The sequence below is a fragment of the Stenella coeruleoalba genome (genome assembly GCF_951394435.1).
Source record: "Stenella coeruleoalba genome assembly, chromosome: 16".
Taxonomy (NCBI): Eukaryota; Metazoa; Chordata; class Mammalia; order Artiodactyla; family Delphinidae; genus Stenella; species Stenella coeruleoalba.
Window position 1 is genome coordinate 45,528,877 of NC_137162.1, and position 19,084 is coordinate 45,547,960.

General features: G+C 40.5%; 1 protein-coding gene across 12 annotated transcripts in view; it reads right to left on the reverse strand.

The window, feature by feature from the left end:
• LOC307174981 (WASH complex subunit 2-like) overlaps nucleotides 1-19,084 on the reverse strand; it is a 56,765-nt gene that overhangs the window by 29,362 nt on the left and 8,319 nt on the right. For 7 of the 12 annotated variants that reach the window (XM_079899675.1, XM_079899673.1, XM_079899671.1 and 4 more), the window contains exons 5-17: nucleotides 17,523-17,696; nucleotides 14,728-14,821; nucleotides 13,279-13,340; nucleotides 12,006-12,053; nucleotides 9,884-9,994; nucleotides 9,240-9,327; nucleotides 8,533-8,604; nucleotides 7,680-7,798; nucleotides 7,149-7,209; nucleotides 5,379-5,438; nucleotides 4,809-4,982; nucleotides 2,041-2,168; nucleotides 916-1,002 (exon numbers count right to left, since the gene is read on the reverse strand). In XM_079899675.1, the coding sequence (XP_079755801.1) occupies nucleotides 916-1,002; nucleotides 2,041-2,168; nucleotides 4,809-4,982; nucleotides 5,379-5,438; nucleotides 7,149-7,209; nucleotides 7,680-7,798; nucleotides 8,533-8,604; nucleotides 9,240-9,327; nucleotides 9,884-9,994; nucleotides 12,006-12,053; nucleotides 13,279-13,340; nucleotides 14,728-14,821; nucleotides 17,523-17,696 (1,278 nt within the window). The remainder of the gene's footprint in view (nucleotides 1-915; nucleotides 1,003-2,040; nucleotides 2,169-4,808; nucleotides 4,983-5,378; nucleotides 5,439-7,148; nucleotides 7,210-7,679; nucleotides 7,799-8,532; nucleotides 8,605-9,239; nucleotides 9,328-9,883; nucleotides 9,995-12,005; nucleotides 12,054-13,278; nucleotides 13,341-14,727; nucleotides 14,822-17,522; nucleotides 17,697-19,084) is intronic. The other 5 variants (XM_079899665.1, XM_079899667.1, XM_079899668.1 and 2 more) reach the window with 3 other exon arrangements.

Consider the following 19,084-nt stretch of genomic DNA (forward strand, 5'->3'; position numbering starts at 1 on the left):
TCCCAGAGGGGCAAAAGCCAGCCCAAAGATCTCCAAGTGCCTCTGTGTGTGATGATGAAGAAGCGGAGAGTGCAGGATAAGACCAGAGTGTGAGGCCCCATCATGCTCTACTTATGTGTCAGGAGTTTGGCTTAACTGGACTTCACTTAATTCCTATCTTCTGCACACTGGCCACCAATGAAATATATGCCTCAAGATTTTATTTCCATCAACAGTGATCCCTCTACCTCCAAAGAGTTGTATGCTCATCCTGGCTATAAGTGCAAAATAACCACAAGCGCTTAACCCAGAGTTCGTAATTTCTTGAAATTACATATAAATTTCTGCCATGTTCCCATCTTTCTCTGTGAAGGGGATTGATTACTGCCCATTACACATTCTCAGATAGGTCTCCGATCCCTTAAAACCCTGGCCTAAAGTTAGCTCTAAAAGGATCAAGGCCTGTGGAAGTCAGAAAAAGCAGTAACGCTTCTGAGAGTTGTCCCTGCGTCACTGGAAAGGTGCTTCTAGGCAGGGCCCTGGAGGACTGAGGCTGTCTGCAAGGCAGTGCCAGCCCACAAACTGTTAACAGTCTATGCCCACTGTTTAGTGAGACTACTGAAAGAGGAAGCAGTGTGTTGATTTCTGTTCTCGTACGAGCACCTCATTACATTATGGATCAATTAATAGCCTAAAATATGAGTATCCTGAATTTTCCTCCCAGGAGATTCACTGGATTCAAACCCAACAGTGAAAGTATTGTATACATGTTGCTTTCTATAGACCATGTGTTCTCAAAACATTATTTTCAATGAAAGAACTAAAGTACTTAATAAGCCTTATAACTCTACTGAGAACACCCTGAATCAGAAATACTTTCCAATGTCATATCCATGAACTATTTCCCAGAACTAAGAAAAAGAATGAATTCCTTACCTCAGAGTCATCCTCATCTGAAAATAAACCTTTGTGAGTTTTTGTTTCTGACAACGGCTTGAGATTTTTGCTGGAAGGGAGGGTAACCTTTGTTGGGAAAAAAAAAAAAATTGAGAGTTAACAAGCCAGACACCTGAAAATGAGGGTTCATTCACTCATTCATTCAAAAGATGTCCTGAATCTCTGCTAGGATAAGGTCCCAGGCCATGCAGCAGGGGAATAAAAACATCATGGACCTTGGACATGTATCAAGTGCATATAAAGAATTAATGCAAAAAGAGAAGTACCATGAGAAAGAATTTTAAAATTGGTATATGTTAGGAATGAAAGAAGAAACAGTCCTTGTAAAGTAAATTTCTCAGGACAGACAGGACCTGGACATGGGAGATGGTACAAGCAAGAACACTCCAGGCAGAGGGAACTGTGAGAAAAGAGAAAAACAAGATAAAGCAGAGGGCACATCTGGGGGATCGGGGTAGGACAGACTGCCTGCCTCATACAGTGCACAAGTGGGACATGTACCTAAGCTGGAACCTAAGGTGGGCATCCTAGGAGGCTGCTGGGTTCTGAATGCTGGCACCTAGGTGGTCAGAGGCAGAGAGGGTCAGGGTTTCAAGCTGTGCAGGATAGCAAGGGAAGGGACAGCAGCCAGAAGAGCTTAAAGAGTGATGGAGATGCAGCCTATTGGCCAAATACAGGTCAATTTGAATTACGATGTTAATGGATCATAACATGTCAAATAGCGAATCTATGATCCTATAGTGATACTAAAAAAGCAGGAAAGAAGGAGGAGAGAAAGCTCTTCTGTTCAGAAGGATGCCAGCTAATTAATAAAGAAGAAATGGTAGAAGTAGAACCACATTCTTCTGTTTTCCCCGCCACCCAACATGATAACTGGTTCAGGAAAAGATCACCAGTGGATGTTAAGACCACCGAGGAAGGCAAAATGCAACAACTGCTGAATCTAGGTGCTAGTTATTTGGGTGTTTGTTGTATTCTTTCAACTCTCTGTACATTTGAAGTTTGCTATACACTTGAAAGGAACAATACTTCCCTCTGGGTTCCAGTGAATTAACAAGATGCCCCAAATCTACACTCCCGTGTTTAGTCTTCCCTCCTGCTTACCTTTTTTTCTGCTCTTTCTTTATTTTCATCTGTCTGACTTACAGTAGCCTCTGGCAAAGCTGCCGCTTTTTCTTTGAACAGATCTCCTTCCTCATCGTCAAAGATACTGGCAGTGGATTTGACTTTGTCTTTAGAAAGAGACCACAGCATAAAATTACACGGAGGTCAAAAATCCCATCACGAAATTCACAGATTAAAAATTCTTCTCTCCCAGGGCTTCCCTGGTGGCACAGTGGTTGAGAGTCTGCCTGCCGATGCAGGGGACATGGGTTCGTGCCCCGGTCCGGGAAGATCCCACATGCCGTGGAGCGGCTAGGCCCGTGAGCCATGGCCGCTGAGCCTGCGCGTCGGAGCCTGTGCTCCGCAACGGGAGAGGCCACAGCAGTGAGAGGCCCACATACCGCAAAAAAAAAAAAAAAAAAAAAAAATTCTTCTTTCTCAAAGAATAAACAGAAAAAGTATGTTATTGCTTGATTAGTTACAAAGAAATATTAAGTGGACTAGATTGGAATTTTTCAAAGAACACAACAGATACTCCAATGAAACGCAGGACAGACAGTTTAACCATCTGGCTTACACCCTTATCCAAGAAGCAGTACCTTATGCTTGGAGTAGTTTGGACTAGCATAAAGGGTAAAAAGAGACCTACAGAAAGAAAGATCATTTAAGAGTCAACTGCTCTAGGAATCTGAGAAGTGACAGTTGGCTCCTGCTTTTAAAAAGTTAAACTGGGACTTCCCTGGTGGTCCAGTGGTAAAGAATCCGCCTTACAATGCAGGGGACGCAGGTTCGATCCCTGATCAGGGAACTAAGATCCTACATGCTGCGAGGCAACTAAGCCTGCGCGCCACAACTATTGAGCTCACGCACCTCAACAAGAGAGCTGCAAATTACAGAGCCAACGCGCCCTGGAGCCCACGCGCCACAACTACAGAGCCCACGTGCCCTGGAGCCTGCGTGCCACAACTAGAGAAGAGAAAACCTGCATGCCACAACTACAGAGAAGCCCGTGCACCGCAACAAAAGATCCCGCATGACTCAACGAAGATCCCATGTGCTGCAACTAAGACCCAACGCAGCCAAAAAATAATAAATAATAAAAATAATAAATCTTTTTTAAAAATTAAAAAAAAGTCAAACTATACAGAGGCATATAAAAACAAAAACTGAAACCTCCCACATAATCCCACCTGCCCACCCAAACAAGGCTAGCAGGAACAGTTTGATATACATGCTTCTAATTTCCACAAAAGATATACTAACATGTTAACTCTAGTTATTCGCAAATACAGCTAAATAATAAATAACACAATTTGAAGAATGTGTCTTATGATTTGCATTTTTCACTCAATGTACCTAGGGTATCTTCCCATGTCAACACACAAAAAACTCATTCTTTCTCACAGCTTCACAAAATTCCACTAAATGGAAGGACCATAATTTACCCTACTGATGAATATTTGGGGGGATTCCAACCTTTCGCTACCACAAGCATTGCTGCTCTGAATGAGGTGTGTGTCACTGAAATAGGGCACTGACTCACGCATGTCCCAGGAGAACAGCAGCTGTCAATGAAAGCGGCACCAACTTACTTGTGATTCCAAATCAGTTAATACCAGCAAGTGAGAGCCCTTCCAAGCCACGAGAGGCACTTACTCCTTTATTCACTGTCATTTCAGTCGGCCTAGATGTGAGCGTAGTATGTGTCCAGTTTGCACTCTTTCTAAAACCCGGCTATTACTTCCCTCACATTTCTGCTGCTGTCCTTACTTTCACACCTACTGCTGGAAAAGGAGCTAAGTCCAGAGACCCTGCTTCTCGATGCTTCCTGGTCCATCTAGTCCTTAGGAGAAAAAGCCCTTTGTTGCTCAAGTTGCTAGAAGTTGTGTGCACCTCAGTGGTCTACCCTTCTTTTCTAGAAAGACAACCAATAAACCCAATCCTTTGCAACCCATGGACAAGCAATCTCTACCCACCAGGGAGCCTGTCAGAAATGCAGAATAGCAGGCCCCACCCTAAACCCAGTGAATCAGAATCTGCATTTTGACAAGAGTCCAGGGAGAGACATCTGCCATTAAATAACCACTGATTCATAGGAGTGAGTTCATGAACAAGCTGGCTGAAATTTGAGGGGAGAAGAAAGGAGAGTGCCGAAGTGGCCAAGGAGCTAAAAACCCTGTTACAGAAGGGAAAGTCAAGGTCACCTGGGCTTTCTGGTACAGAGCGGAGAAGCTGGGAACTAAACAGCTAGCATGAACGTTCTGCTCATGCTCGTGTATTTTCCTAAGGACTCTGGAAGAAAGTGTGATTAAAACTTTCTCTCTAACTGAAAAGGTCAAAACTAGCATCTTGGGCAGATATTAGAGGGGAACAGATTTCTCTCTAAATAAGAAAGATAATTCTAGTAATTAGTTTCCAAAGCAGGAAAAATTGGTCCATAAAATACAGACCTCCAAGGCACCATAACTATCTAAGTAGAGATGAGACAACTCTGACAGGAATGCTCGAGGAGGGATTCTGGCACTGCAAGAGATAAGGAACTAGATGAACTTCATGCCTTTTTAGGTCAACATTTTTTTTTCTTTTCTTTTTTTTTTTTTCTTTGTCTGCACCACACGGCTTGTAGGATCTCAGTTCCCTGACCAGGGATTGAACCCGGGCCACAGCAATGAAAGCCTGGAATCCCAACCACTAAACCACCAGGGAACTCCCCTAGGTCAACATTCTTTATTTGGCTAAATTTCCAGAAACAGAGGATGGAGCAGTACCTGTCTTGGGAGGTTTGCTACGGGATGCTGCAAAAAAGTCATCATCATCGTCGTCATCATCAAAGAGGCCAGCAGGCGCTGGGAGGTACGAGCTTTTCCCTGGAGTGGGCTGCTCGGGCTTCTGGGCCTCCTTCAGTGACGGAGCACGGGTGGCACCAAACACATCAGTGTCCCCTGTGGGTGGAGGGACAGGACAAACCAGCTGTGAGCCAGGGTGGGTGCACTTCCTGACTTTACAGGAGGGGAAAAAAAACAACAGTACCACCACCAAGAACTTGTACTTTCAGTTCATCCACAAAACACATTAACAGGACCCAACAACCTCCAACCTTTACTGATATAGAATGTCCCACAATGCAGAATCAACTGATCACTCAGACGGAAAAAAGTCCAAGGCCACTGATTTCTAAGGTAATATGAGCTAACACAGGTTAAGTCAGCTCTCACTCTTAGATGCCCTCCAAAGTTCTTCATACTCTCCTCCCCAGTCAGTCCTTTGAAGATGACAATCTTAAAAATGACAAAACAACAGGTATATAGTTTTTAAAAACAAACTCTAAGTTATGATACCTAAAAATACAGAAACGGCTCCTGCTGGGATTTTCTTTCCAGGTTTGGAGGATGAAGACGCTAAAATGAGAAACAAAGAGATAACATTTCAACAGAGAAAACAACTTTCCTTGTTAAATGCACCTTCCTAAAATATGTGCAATACAGTACACAGCTAATAGGAGAATTTTAAAACTAATTTTTCCTAAGAACAAATATCATGTATTAACGCACATATGTGGAATCTAGAAAAATGGTACAGATGAACCCGTTTGCAAGGCAGAAATAGACACACAGACATAGAGAACAAACGTATGGACACCAAGGGGGGAAAGGCAGGGGTGGGATGAATTGGGAGATTGGGACTGACGTATATACACTAATATGCATAAAATAGATAACTAATGAGAACCTGCTGTATAGCACAGGGAAATCCACTTCGCTGTACAGTAGAAACTAACACAACACTGTAAAACAACTATACCCCAATTAAAAAAAATTTTTTTTAACTAATTTTCCTAAAAGAGACATTTTAAAATTCCTTAGTATCATCTTCTCTACCAATGTCATGACTTTTTTTCTTGGTATTAAATCAATCTAGGCTGTGACTCCCATGGAAGATCACTGACTCTGGGCAGGCTATAACACTGGGGTTGGCTGGGGAGGCCAAGGAAGATGTAGAGTACAAATGGGGGAGGCAAGGGACAGAGCAAGCAGGGCTCAACAGTTCTGACTCCATCCAGTCCAGTTGGATGAGAATAAGCAAGTAAAAAAGAACAGCAATGGGCTTCCCTGGTGGCGCAGTGGTTAAGGCTCTGCCTGCCAACGCAGGGGACACGGGTTTGAGCCCTGGTCCGGGAAGATCCCATATGCCGTGGAGCAACTAAGCCCGTGTGCCACAACTACTGAGCCTGTGCTCTAGAGCCTGCGAGCCACCACTACAGAAGCCCACGTGCCTACAGCCTGTGCTCCGCAACAAGAGAAGCCATTGAAATGAGAAGCCTGTGCACCACAACGAAGAGTAGCCCCCGCTAGCCGCAACTAGAGAAAGCCCGTGCACAGCAACGAAGACCCAATGCAGCCATAAATAAATAAATAAAATCTATTAAAAAAAAAAAAAAGGACAGCAAAATATCGGAGACGTCAGTGACAGAAATGAAGACAAAAACAGGAAAGCAAGAAACTAGGCAAGTCACAGATGCCAAAAAGTGGAGAGCAGGAACCTCAAGACAATCAGGTCAGCCAGCATCATAATAAGTCTAAAATCTGACAACTTGTGGCCTGGGGAGACCAAGTCGCTTAAAATAACTCATTCCCAATTCCCAAGAACTACCACAGACCTAATGGAATAAAATTTTTAAGTTTTTAAATAGCTTATGGATGCTTTTTAAAAATTCCACAAATTATTCTAATGCACACTGGGCTGAGGAATTACTGATTTCCAACTTATGTGCAGAATTTCAGAAATGTTTCTTTGAACTTTGAACTAAATTTGATTAAATTAAAATATCCTCAACACTGCTGGAGTGCTTTCGCTGGTTCACTTTGAATTCTCTAAGAAAGAGACAAAATTGTGATGTGGGTTTACAGATGGTACTTTTTGTTTTTTCCAAGACACGAATTAGTGTAAAGGAACAGCTTTTAACTAGACCAAGGTGAACACAACAGCTTCCTGCCTAACAGAGAAACAAGGTTTGGGAACAACTTTAGGGGTTCCATCTCCTGATGGGAAGTAACCAGTTCTGGAAATCTGTGCATGAAGAAGCACAGGCAGCATCAATCCACGCTCACCTTCATTAACAGAGGCTCGAGCTCCCCGATCCTGAGGGGCGTCCATGAAGAGGTCACTCTGCTTGTAATAAAGTAGACAACACAGTTCAAAATAGCAGAGGAAAATGGAGCTGCAGTAAAGATGTCTAAAGAAAAGTGCCTTGTAAAGTTTAAAGCTACATATTTACTGTTCTGTCAGAAAATCAGTTCCATAGTGAAGACTATGACAGAATCAGACCCTGAAATAATTTAGGTCTGCCCAGGAAATAAATACAAACATGGAAAAAGACAAAAGACAAGGTAAGAAACAATCACTTAACCAAGTAAATTTTCCACTGTTAACACTCACATCCTCTCCCTATTTAACAAAGGGCATCAGGATACAGTATTTCCTCATTTTGTGATTCTTAGTTCAAAATCTCCTAAAATATGAAAGTAGAAGCAACTTCCAACTAAGAAGCCATCCTTGCCTTACTAAAGGAACTAACTGTATTTCCTCCTTGGGGACACGTGACACAGCTATGGAGAGCTTCGCTATTCCCGCCGACTTACCTCCTCATCCTCATCATCAAAAAGTCCCTTCCCTCCGCTGAACAGGCCACCTCTAGAGCCAAATGGTGAGAAGTCTTCATCTGTCAGCTTGGGGGGTGCGAATAAGTTATCTTCTTCATCTAGCAAACAGAAAGAAATGTTTTGCAGGGAGAATTAAAGATGGGCTTAGAACCCCAGTTCTGGGGATTATCCTTTATAACACCTCCAAAACTGGCATAGAGTTTATCTAACCATATGTAACAAGGACTACTTGAATGTTGGCCGTCTCAGGACCTTCAGACAAAAACTCATTAAACAGTTCACTGAATCCCTTAAAATGCTCTTTGGTTTCCCACTCTCAAGTCTGTAAATGTCTGGGGCAAGGTAAACTCTGCAGGCAATTACTTTCATCTAAATTTCTCCTGAAGCAAGTCTATGCTTCGATTGCCATCCAAGACCTATTCCACCAGAATCTGAGGGACAGAGAGGTAGACTGAAGAGAGAGCTGCAGATTGACACAGTCCTAGGTGGAAACATAATGGACATTACCACTGAATGTTAAAGGGTCTGATATAATATTCCTTATTGAAAACAAATGCTAGAGCTCCCTAGTTTCTAAACGTCTACGGAAGTCTAGAAAGACAGCTAATAGATCCCTATAAAATCTAGTAATCCAAATCTTTAAAGCATTTTAACTCCACACTCACTTCTCCCCACGCCCCAAAAGCATGCTCTTAAATGCTTTCAAAAAGTGTACAGAGACAGACCTCATTTGTCAGCACTTAAACAGGCACTTTTACAGATCACATAAGCAATATTCCCATTCCCGAGTCAAGAGCCTCCTAAAACAAGAGAATTGAGGGGAAAGGCTTACCATCTGAGGGAGTTTTCCTTTCCTTCTTCTCTTTCAATGTCTTCCGAGGTTTTGCTTCCCCTGGGGATAAGCCTTGAAGAGTATTTCACAGTTTGAACAATACTCAGTCCACCCTTAGTATTCACTTACTGACTCTTCACACACATCTGCCATCCTCACAACTCCTAAGCTAAGAGCAAGACATTCAACTTTGTATCTCAGCTCCACCTGAGCACCCCTTTCAGTGCCTTACCCAGAGCAGACACTCAAAAAGTGCCTCTTTTTAAGGCAGAAAGCTTCAGCTACCATACCAGGGTCACGTGCATGAGAGGACTGCACTTGCTGAAAGACTTCTGACATCTTTCCACTCTGTTAAATCACTAGAATATAGTGTATGGTACATTTTTATCTGGTCAAAATAAAATATAGGAGTAAATATTAAGCCAAGGATTCTTCATCTGGGGCCCGTGGTTCTCTGTGGTACCCATTAATCCCATGAAACTGCATATATAGATGCACATATGTGCATTATTTGGGAGATGGGCTGGGGGTGGGGGTCCACAGTGTTCAGTTATCAAAGAGTCTATAAGCCAAAAAAGATAAGAACTACAATTTAAGCCTCTTGCGCCTTAGTAATTAAACAAGGAAGTCTACACTCAGTGAAGCCCAGCAGAGGGTCCTACACTTCCCTACTGCCCCTTTAGCTCATCTCGGTGGCAGTGACATACTTGTTTGCTCCTCTTCCACCCGGCTTGCAGCATCCCCTTTGATCCGAGCTGCCAGCTCATCGGCAAATGACGTAGGTCTACTTTTTTTCTACAGGCAGAGAAGACCAAAAGAATCACTTTTTTGTAACAAACTAGTACAGTTTACTTTTGGACACCTAACAAAACTATGTAAACAATGGCAAAGAAATTGAACTGGTGAGAAATTAAGGTTTAACTAAATAAATGTAAACACATGCACCCTATACAGATCACCTGAGAAAGAAGACTCAGTGTTCCTTCAAAGGGAGATCTCTTTATTTCCTTATTTTTTTTATACTTCACTTTAATATATGGTGGTTTTCTTATCTAGATCTAGATAAGAAAACTACCATGAAGTGCTTGGTGGGGGGGAGTATTAGGATCTTAAAACTCTGAAACTGAACATATTTTGAATGATCTAACTTGTAAAATCTTAACATTTGGAGAAGAAAGTGGTACTTGTAAGGCAACTTGGGATGCTCAACCATTATTTCCAAAAGTGTAAATGAAATTACAAATAGGATGCAAAATGAGACAGTTACAAATATAAATGACAATAAAAGGAATGAGTACTAGGTACCATTTCTAAAACCTTGCCAAGCGATAACAACTATAGTCTTTCTTACAGGTCTGGAATTTTCTTCAATGTCCTCAGTATCTTCCTCCTCCTTCTCAGAGTCAGCGAAAATGTCACAACCATCATCATCCTCTTCTTCATCACTCATTTGTGCAGTGTGCTAAAAGTATAAACCACCAGATTACAACTATTAGATGCGGTCATCAAGCTGAAAAAGGGATACTGCCACTGAGACTTCAGACTTCTCCTTCAAATTGGGAACAACAAATAATGCACCTAAAGTTATGAAGCAGTAAATGTGCTAGAACAAATAACACACGAGATTTCTTTTCAGTGCAATAGCAAAAGATTGAAATAATAAAAATGTCCACCACTAGAGAAATGAATAAACTAAATAAGTGTAGCCTTATCTTAATAAAAATACTAACAGTCAAAAGGAATAACAATTGGAGAGACATCCAAGACCAATTAAGTGACAAAATAGTGAATGATAAACCCCGAATGATATCCTGACCACACCCTGACACATATACAACACCACTTCTATGAACACAGACATATATTTGTGAACGCAAAGAACAGCACTTGGAATATGCACTCCCAGATGATAACGCCAGTTATTTCTGGAGACTGTGAGGAGATGAGGATTAGATGACTCAAACTTAGTCTTATGTGTTAAGTTCTAACTTTTTACAAAGGCAGCCACTGGTACGTAAAAATTGTATAATTAAAAAAATTTTTTTTAACATGGAAATCAATAAACTGTGCCAGGCACTACGCTAAAAGCACTTTTTAAACTAATTTAATCCTTAGAACTCTGAGGTTAGCAGTGGCACACACAACAAATCTATCTTTAACAATACAAAAAAATGGTTCCACCAATGCTTTTAATCACCATACTGTATTATTTGAAAAACTGTCCAGGGACTTCCCTGGTGGTCCAGTGGGTAAGATGCCGTGCTCCCAATGCAGGGGACCCAGGTTCAATCCCTAATCAGGGAACTAGATCCCACATGCATACTGCAACTAAGAAGCTCGCATGCCGCAACTAAACATGCTGCAACGAAGATCCTATGTGCCGCAACTAAGACCCGGTGCAACCAAAATTAATTAATTTTTTAAAAAACTGTCCGAATTTACAGATCTAATAGTAAATTCCATAGAAATAAATACACTGTACAGAAGGATTATTAAAATTATAAACATGAGCCACATTTGTGAACACAACTGAAAAAAATACAAGTAACAACCAAAAAGTGCTAAATCTTTCACTTGATAATTGGAAATTTTTGTGAAAAAATATTTCCGAATTAGGAAAGTGAAATGCAAATTGGGATCATCTCAATATACCACCGTACATATACTATGGTAGCAAAAATCATAATCCCAGTGCTGATGAGATCCTGGGAAAATCATTATGCATGATCTGTTAATCTGAAGGTCCATTAGACAGTAGTATCAAGTAACTCTACACCACCTAATTCCTAAGGAAAGAGTTCACAGAAGGAAAGGATTTTTATGTATGAAAACACTGAATGCACCATTATGTCAAAAATTAAAATTTACAAATAAACTATTTCCCATACACGTTTAAAGACTACAATAGTATTACATATGTATGTTAAAAAATACAGAAGTTTACAAAGCAAATTACAAAGACTATTTAAAATGTCAAGGAAACACCTGTGACATGTTAATATAAAATAACAGAAAATAAACTATGCATGTTATGAAAAGAACATGTCCTTAGAAGGATATACAAAAATTAAGACAACAGTGCTAAGACAGTAGGATAATAAGATTTACATTTTTGGAGTGTTCCTTAGCCTTACTGCTATATTGTCTCAAATTTTAAAACAGGAAAGGTGTGTTCATGTGAAAAATTCAGTTTGGGTAATCAGGCCTTGTTTTATAGGCTCCGTTTCTCAATTTCGTTTTTTACTTCTTTGTTGTCTAAGAAAAATGAAGATAAAATATAAAGCAAATGAGAAAAAATATACAAGAGGGTAGTTAGCCTAAAAACATGAAACATTTGAAGGAAACATGAATAGTTGTAAACATGAATAAATTCTCACTTTCCCCTAAGTCATTCAAAAGTAATTTTAGCATAGATTTAGTATAAATGCTATGCTTCAGTTAAAATTTAAGTCACTTCAACATATGCATCTTACCCGGTTTTGATCATTGTCACTATGATTGGCAAAATCTTCATCTGACTCCTATAGGAGAAAAAAAAAAGAGGCTTTTTTGTTAACACAGGCTTTACTTGGAAGCACAGAAATGATCTCGGGTCTAAGTCTCTGGGGTAGCCAACACTGGGTCTCTCTGTACCGACTACTAGTCACCTGACATATCAAGGTGCAGATAAGGTGGAGAGTTGGCAATGTCGCCAAGGACTATTCCAGTTAACATGTCACTTTTGTGATTCATTTAAACCTCTCTATTTGTTCATATTGATCTGCCCTATCATCTCTAACCTTTGGATTTAAAGTAAGAGTTGCACATTTAATTAACTAAATTATCAAAAGTTGGTTTGCATTATTTTACATTTTGGACTACGTTTTCTATTTTCCCTCTAAGTAGGACAATTAATTCATCAGGCCCAAGAAGGGAACATGAGTACTTAATATGAGTAATGAGGTAAAGAGTTGCTTCAATGGCTAAAAGCAAAGGATTTAGCTAAAGACAATCAGTTATACAGCAAGGTTATTTTAGAAAAGTTTATTTCCTACTATTAGGTTTTTTTTGTTGGGAGGGCTGGAGGGAGGAGGACAGGAAACGGAGACTGTGGAAACAGAGAAGAGGGGAGCACACATACAAAGCTGTCTCCGTTTATAAATCAACACTCAGGGACTAACCTTCAAAGGGTTTCTGCCCTTTGCAATAACGAGTATTCCATTTAAAGGAACAACCCCAGATACAACAGTGGCCAAGGCCCACACACCCTGAGACTGTAGAGCAGGGAGTCAGATCATGCTCTGTGGGTATGAAGATGCCAGAGGCAGCAGCAAAGCTAACATGCAAGTGGATGCTTTCAGGATCCTTCTGGTCTAGAAAGTCTTTATAGTAAAAGAAAGTTTTAAATGTGGACTTTTTCCCTAGAATTACTCAAAGACAGAACTTACTCAAAGACTGTATCTCAAGCAGAGATTCCACCGAAACATCTAAGCTGCCACCCTCAAAATATATTGGCAAGAAGAGAATTTGGTGGGGAGGTGAGAGGGTAATGGTAAAAGAGGTTAAAGCAGTTTTCCTTGGTTTTTGTATACACGACAAAAAGGAACTCCCACCCCAAGGGGAAAAGCTTCAGAATATGGCTTCTGTCACTATTAAAAGATTTATGTAAACAAATTGCTAATTCACAAATATGTTATTTATTTAGCCCACTAAACACACCCTAAGTTTCCTGCCCACCATGACCTGGACACACCAGAAAGCCCTTACCTCTTCTTCATTCTCTTCTTCACTGTCTGCAATACTACCACGATCGCTGCCTACTGAACCTTCTGGTGAGAAGAAAGATAAAGGTTATCACCAATATTCATAAGAAAAGATCCTTAGTTCCCTTCCAAGATCACAAACCACCATACACCAGCATCTAAAGATTTTGATAAAACCATCTATACCCATTAACTGGAATTAAAAGTATCTTCACTATAGTGAGGAATGGAACATTTACATAGCCTCAAAGTATCACCCCACAAGATACTTATTAGTTACAAAAAATATATATTAGTTACAAGGAAAAAAACTGGTTTGCACTCCTCGAAGATGTTGAGGTTGTAAAAAGCAAAAAAAGGCTGAGAAATGGTATCAGACTGAAAGAAGACTAGAGAGATTTGACAACTAAATGCAGTGAGTGGATTGGATTCTGAAACAGAGAAAAAGAGAGACTATAAAGAACATTATTGGGACAACTGGCAAAATTTGAATATGACTGAGGATTAGCTAGTACTACATCCAGTTAAAATTTCCTAACTTTGATAATTATAGTTTTTGCTGCTGTTGTCGGAGAACAGTCAATTGGTGACTTTATTTCATATAAAAGTTACATCTAAAGAAGAGGTTGAAAAGTCAAGTATACTTGATTTGTACATACTTGCCAAGTCTCACAGAATTCAACCACTTTGATAATTTTTCTATTAATAAACAAGATAGACATATTAAAAGCCTCACATCAAAGCCCAATAGACATGTCCAACCAAGATGACAGATGTGCAAATGAATATGCAGAATATGCAGCTATAAGAGAAAGTTCTTATTCTTAGAAAACACACACAGAAATACAGTTGTCCCTCGAGGGATTGGTTCCAGGACCCCCTTTACACACACACACACACACACACAGATACCAAGATGGCATAGTCTGCATATAAACTACACGCACACCTTCCCACATCCTTCTCCTGTATACAGCCTTAAATCATCTCCAGATTACTTATAATACCTCATACTATGTAAATGATACATAAATAGTTGTAAATACAATGTAAATAAACGTGCTGTAAATAGTTGTCTGTGCGTGGCAAATTTAAATTTTGCTTTTGGAACTTTCTGGAATTTTTTATTCCCAAATATTTTCAATCCAGGTTGGTTGAATACATAGATGCAAAAACCCATGGACACAGACTGCCAACCATACAGAGAAGTAAGAGGGCAGGACGTCTGCATGATGTCTCCCCAACAGGTTCAGAAAAAAATATTATGTATATAGGGAAAGAATGATAAAACAAATGTGGTGAAATGTTCACAAGTGGTAAACCTGGGTAAACAGTATGTGGGAGCTCTCTCTACTAGTCTTCCAACTTTAATGTACAGTTTGAAATTATTTTAAAATAAAAAGTTAAGATATAAATGTTAAAAGCAACAAAACTATTTGGTGCAAAAGAGTACCTTCACTAGATAGCTCTCCAAGACCTACATCTTCCTGCTCCATGAACAGCTTTGACCCAATTAAATAAGGTAAAGGACGGTCAATGTATAGATCCTGTAAACAATGAAAGGGAATAAGCCATTAAATATTTAGGTTGAAAATAAAATTAGGTATTCCATTTGACATCTTGTTCCATCCACCCAAAAGTTACATAATGAAAGTGGAGAATAAGAAACACAGCAGGATTTTTTTTTTAAATCACTGATTAAAAAAAAAGTTAAATCCTAGGTAAAGATGGCAAGGTAAAGCTGAATTACATAGAATCTCCCTTCTCAAGTGCCTTATTAACAAAAATGGCAAAGGCTTGCAAAAAGTTTACTAGCAGTAACCAAACAAAGAAAGGGGCACAACTTCATAGTAATATGCCCAAAAGGAGGAGGACCAAGGAAAGAAACCAGAAATTCTGGCAACCTTTGATGATGGTAACCTATCTTCCTCCCCTAAAATTCAACTCTGGTGAGCAAAAATCAACCAGTCAATCAATCTCAAGAACCAAGTCCTAAATTTGGAGAAGCACACTGAGGAAATAACCCAAATGGTTTTATGACTTGAGAAGGCAGGTGGGTAGGGGGACATGTGTACAAACAGGACACAAGTAAGGCACAAAGGAAGGGAATGGAGGAGGACTCCTTCACACTTCATCAGGGCAGAGACGCAGGAACACGGAACATAAAGCATGGGCTAGATGAAAAGAAACAGAGTGGCAACTAGGCAAATATTCACAGTCAACATAATTAACTAAAGGAATGTCTCCAACAGACTGATGAGAACCTACCCAGCAGAAAAAAATAACCCAAAGAAGAGAATAATAATATGCCCCAGAGGTTCACACTGTAGAATTTAGAGAAATGAAATTGGTAAAATAAGACCAGATGATAAAACAACAAAACAAAATGAAGGATACTGTCTACAGAATAGTACATGTTGGAGATCCTTCCACTGCAGGCCATCACACACATCAAAAATTTAGAGTTAAGAAAGCACTCCAAAAGAAGAAGTAAAGGGCTTTCCTGGTGGCACGGTGGTTGAGAAACCGGCTGCCAATGCAGGGGACACAGGTTTAAGCCCTGGTCCGGGAAGATCCCACATGCCGCGAAGCAACCAAGCCCATGTGCCACAACTACTGAGCCTGTGCTCTAGAGCCTGCGAGCCACAACTACTGAGTCTGTATGCCATAACTACTGAAGCCCACATGCCTAGAGCCCGTGCTCCACAGCAAGAGAAGCCACCACAATGGGAAGCCCGTGCACAGCAACGAAGAGTAGCCCCCGCTCGCCACAATTAGAGAAAGCCCATGCGCAGCAACAAAGACCCAACACAGCCAAAAATAAATAAATAAAATTAATTAATTTTAAAAAAAAAAAGGAAGAAGAAGTAAAACTGTCACTGTTTGCAGATGACATGATACCATACATAGATAATCCTAAAGATGCCACCAGAAAACTACTAGTGCTAATCAATGAACTTGGTAAAGTTGCAGGATACAAAATTAATGCACAGAAATCTCTTGCATTCCTATACACTAACAACGAAAGATCAGAAAATTAAGGAAACAATCCCATTCACCATGGCAACAAAAAGAATAAAATATGTAGGAATAAACATACCTAAGGAGGTAAAAGACCTGAAAAAAAAAAAAAGAAAGAAAAGAAAGCTCTCCACCCTGGGGCAACCTCCCATCTTCACAATGAGGCATGGCCCTTTGGCCTTAATATCTCCTCCCTATAGAGAAGAACCTGGGTACAGGGAAGAACAATTCTGATGCTTCACCAATGACAGAAAGCTTGGGAAGGTTAGTGTAAAAGATACAACAGCAACCAATTTACTGCAAAGAAATGGAAGTGCTAATTGAGCTAACTGTTCACTGACTTAGGAGGCTTGTTTCCAAAGTCCTCCTGTAACAGAGAAAGTGGTGTGTGACTTGGAAGTAGCAAGTGTGGCCCAGGCAATACATTTCCCAGGGTCTACTGCTGACTTCTAAATCCCTATAGTGAAAAAGCAAGCCGGCGAGCATATCATGGTTAAAGGATCAGCCCCAATTTGGCACTATAAGCTCAAATCGGAAGAGAAATGTGCAGTGAAATGAAGGACTAGAAGAGACTGATTTTGCAGCATATTTCAATTCACAAGGCACTTATGTGTCACAAGGATTCTCAAAATCAGTAAGGCAACCTCCTGTGTTTACTACTGAGCCTGAGAGAAAGTAACAGTAAAACAATAAACATCTGCTAATAGTTTCTTCGTGAACACTCATAGCAGCTTTATTGATATTGGCCAAAACCTGGGAACAACCCACATGTCTTTCAACACTTTGGAGGTTTCCTCTTAGTGCAAGCTGCAGAATGTCAGGTTCCCAACAATCCCTACCTCTCACGAGCCTCCTCATCCTTCAAAATCCAGTTCAAATCTCATCTTCATCCTAATTTCCCCAGCTAGAAGTCAGAGCACTTATGATGGTGACTCTTGTAAAGCCTCCTCTCTCCCACCATCTGGTACTGCTGTAATAAGCATCCTGAGAGTAGGAACCATGTTCTGCATCTTTGTACTCCCCCAATTTGGCATGCTAGTACCTAGTAAGTGCTCAATCGATGCTTGTGTACAGCAAATCTTTCTGATCGATGGAGTCAGTAAGAGACTGCTAAGTGACATCCTCACTTCCTGGAAGTGAAGTCCATGTCTTACCAATTCTGTGCCCAAGTAAAGTACCCAAAACCCAACAGGTGCGACGATAAATATTTCAACTGAATGTCTTTACCTTTGGCTCAAGGATCAATTCCACCCGCTCATTAGCATCATCTTCTTCAGAGTCTGAGTTTCCTGCTTTTATATCTAGTTGCTCAAATGCACTGTCCAACACTTGTAAACCGTAGTTCACAGCCTCCTGGACTTTAGGAATCAGATCTACTTCTTTCTGTTCCCGGGTCTTCTCCTAGGAAAAAATACTGTTCAGTAAGATCTCCAGTATATTGATACCACCCTAATAAAACACTGGGAATGTTTGCTAAAGCCTAGACTCATGCTCCAAAACACCCCCCAAATTTTAATTAAAAATGTTAAATTCTTAACAATTTAAAATGTTAAACAATTAAAAACATTAAAAGTCAGATTCTGCTGAATGCCTCAACACAGACTTCGGAGTGGTAAATCCCAAGTTTGTCTATGCATTGAACACACACCGAACTACGTAAGGTCCTGGAGCTCCAGGTTCATCATCTACAAAAACAAAAGCACAACCATGGTGTGGTGGTTCAGCTTTTATAGGCTATGTAAAAGAATCTTAATAATGAATGGCACACCACAAGACATCCAGGGGCACTTCACCTCCCTGCTACTGGAGGAACGAAGGGCCTGGACTTTCAGCTCTGCCATGGCTGTATCCCACTGACCTTGCTTAATGATCCTTTGGACAATTTTAGGAGTTAAGACTTAGAAGAAAATACCCCAGCCAGAGATGTCATTTTTCAATTACAGCTAAAAAAAATAACTGGACAATTACGATTATTCTATAAACTTGTTTCAAACCAAGAGAGGGTCAGTTTCATCTCTAATCTATCCTGTACATCACCCTAGAACAATGCCCCCAACCCAGACAAAACTCTGTACACATCACCAACCTGCTGAAAATATTCCACAGGTCTCCACTTCCTATAACAGCAGCTCTCATACACTCAACTGTGTCATCAGTTGTAAGAAATATTGCAAAATATCTTTAGTGTCATTTCCCTTCCTCACAAATATTCTAGAAGTTGATACATAATTACAGAAAGAACCAAACCATAGTGTTGTTTTGACAGCCAAAGGGGAAAATCTGAAGAGTAGTTTATACTACCTCAAGCGTGGAAGTCTTTCTGATTTAGCTTTTTTGTTTTGGCTGCATCTTTTCTGCACTCTGGTATGCTTGATTCTGAGTTAAATAGCTAGCGTTGTACTAAGTGTGTGAAAACATGCCTGTGAAATAAATATATAATGGATGTTTTAAAAATAATTCACGGGCTTCCCTGTTGGCGCAGTGGTTGAGAGTCCGCCTGCCAATACAGGGGACACGGGTTCGTGCCCCGGTCCGGGAGGATCCCACATGCCGCGGAGCGGCTGGGCCCGTGAGCCATGGCCGCTGAGCCTGCGTGTCAGGAGCCTGTGCTCCGCAACGGGAGAGGCCACAACAGTGAGAGGCCCGCGTAAAGTAAAAATAATTCACTAAATAGCTGTCACCTTAAAATTGCCCCCTGACTTGGTATAACCAGATACTATTGCACTTAAATGGTTAGCAAATCCCTGAGTACTATTAAAAATAAAGATTTAAAAGAAAATTTTTTAAGG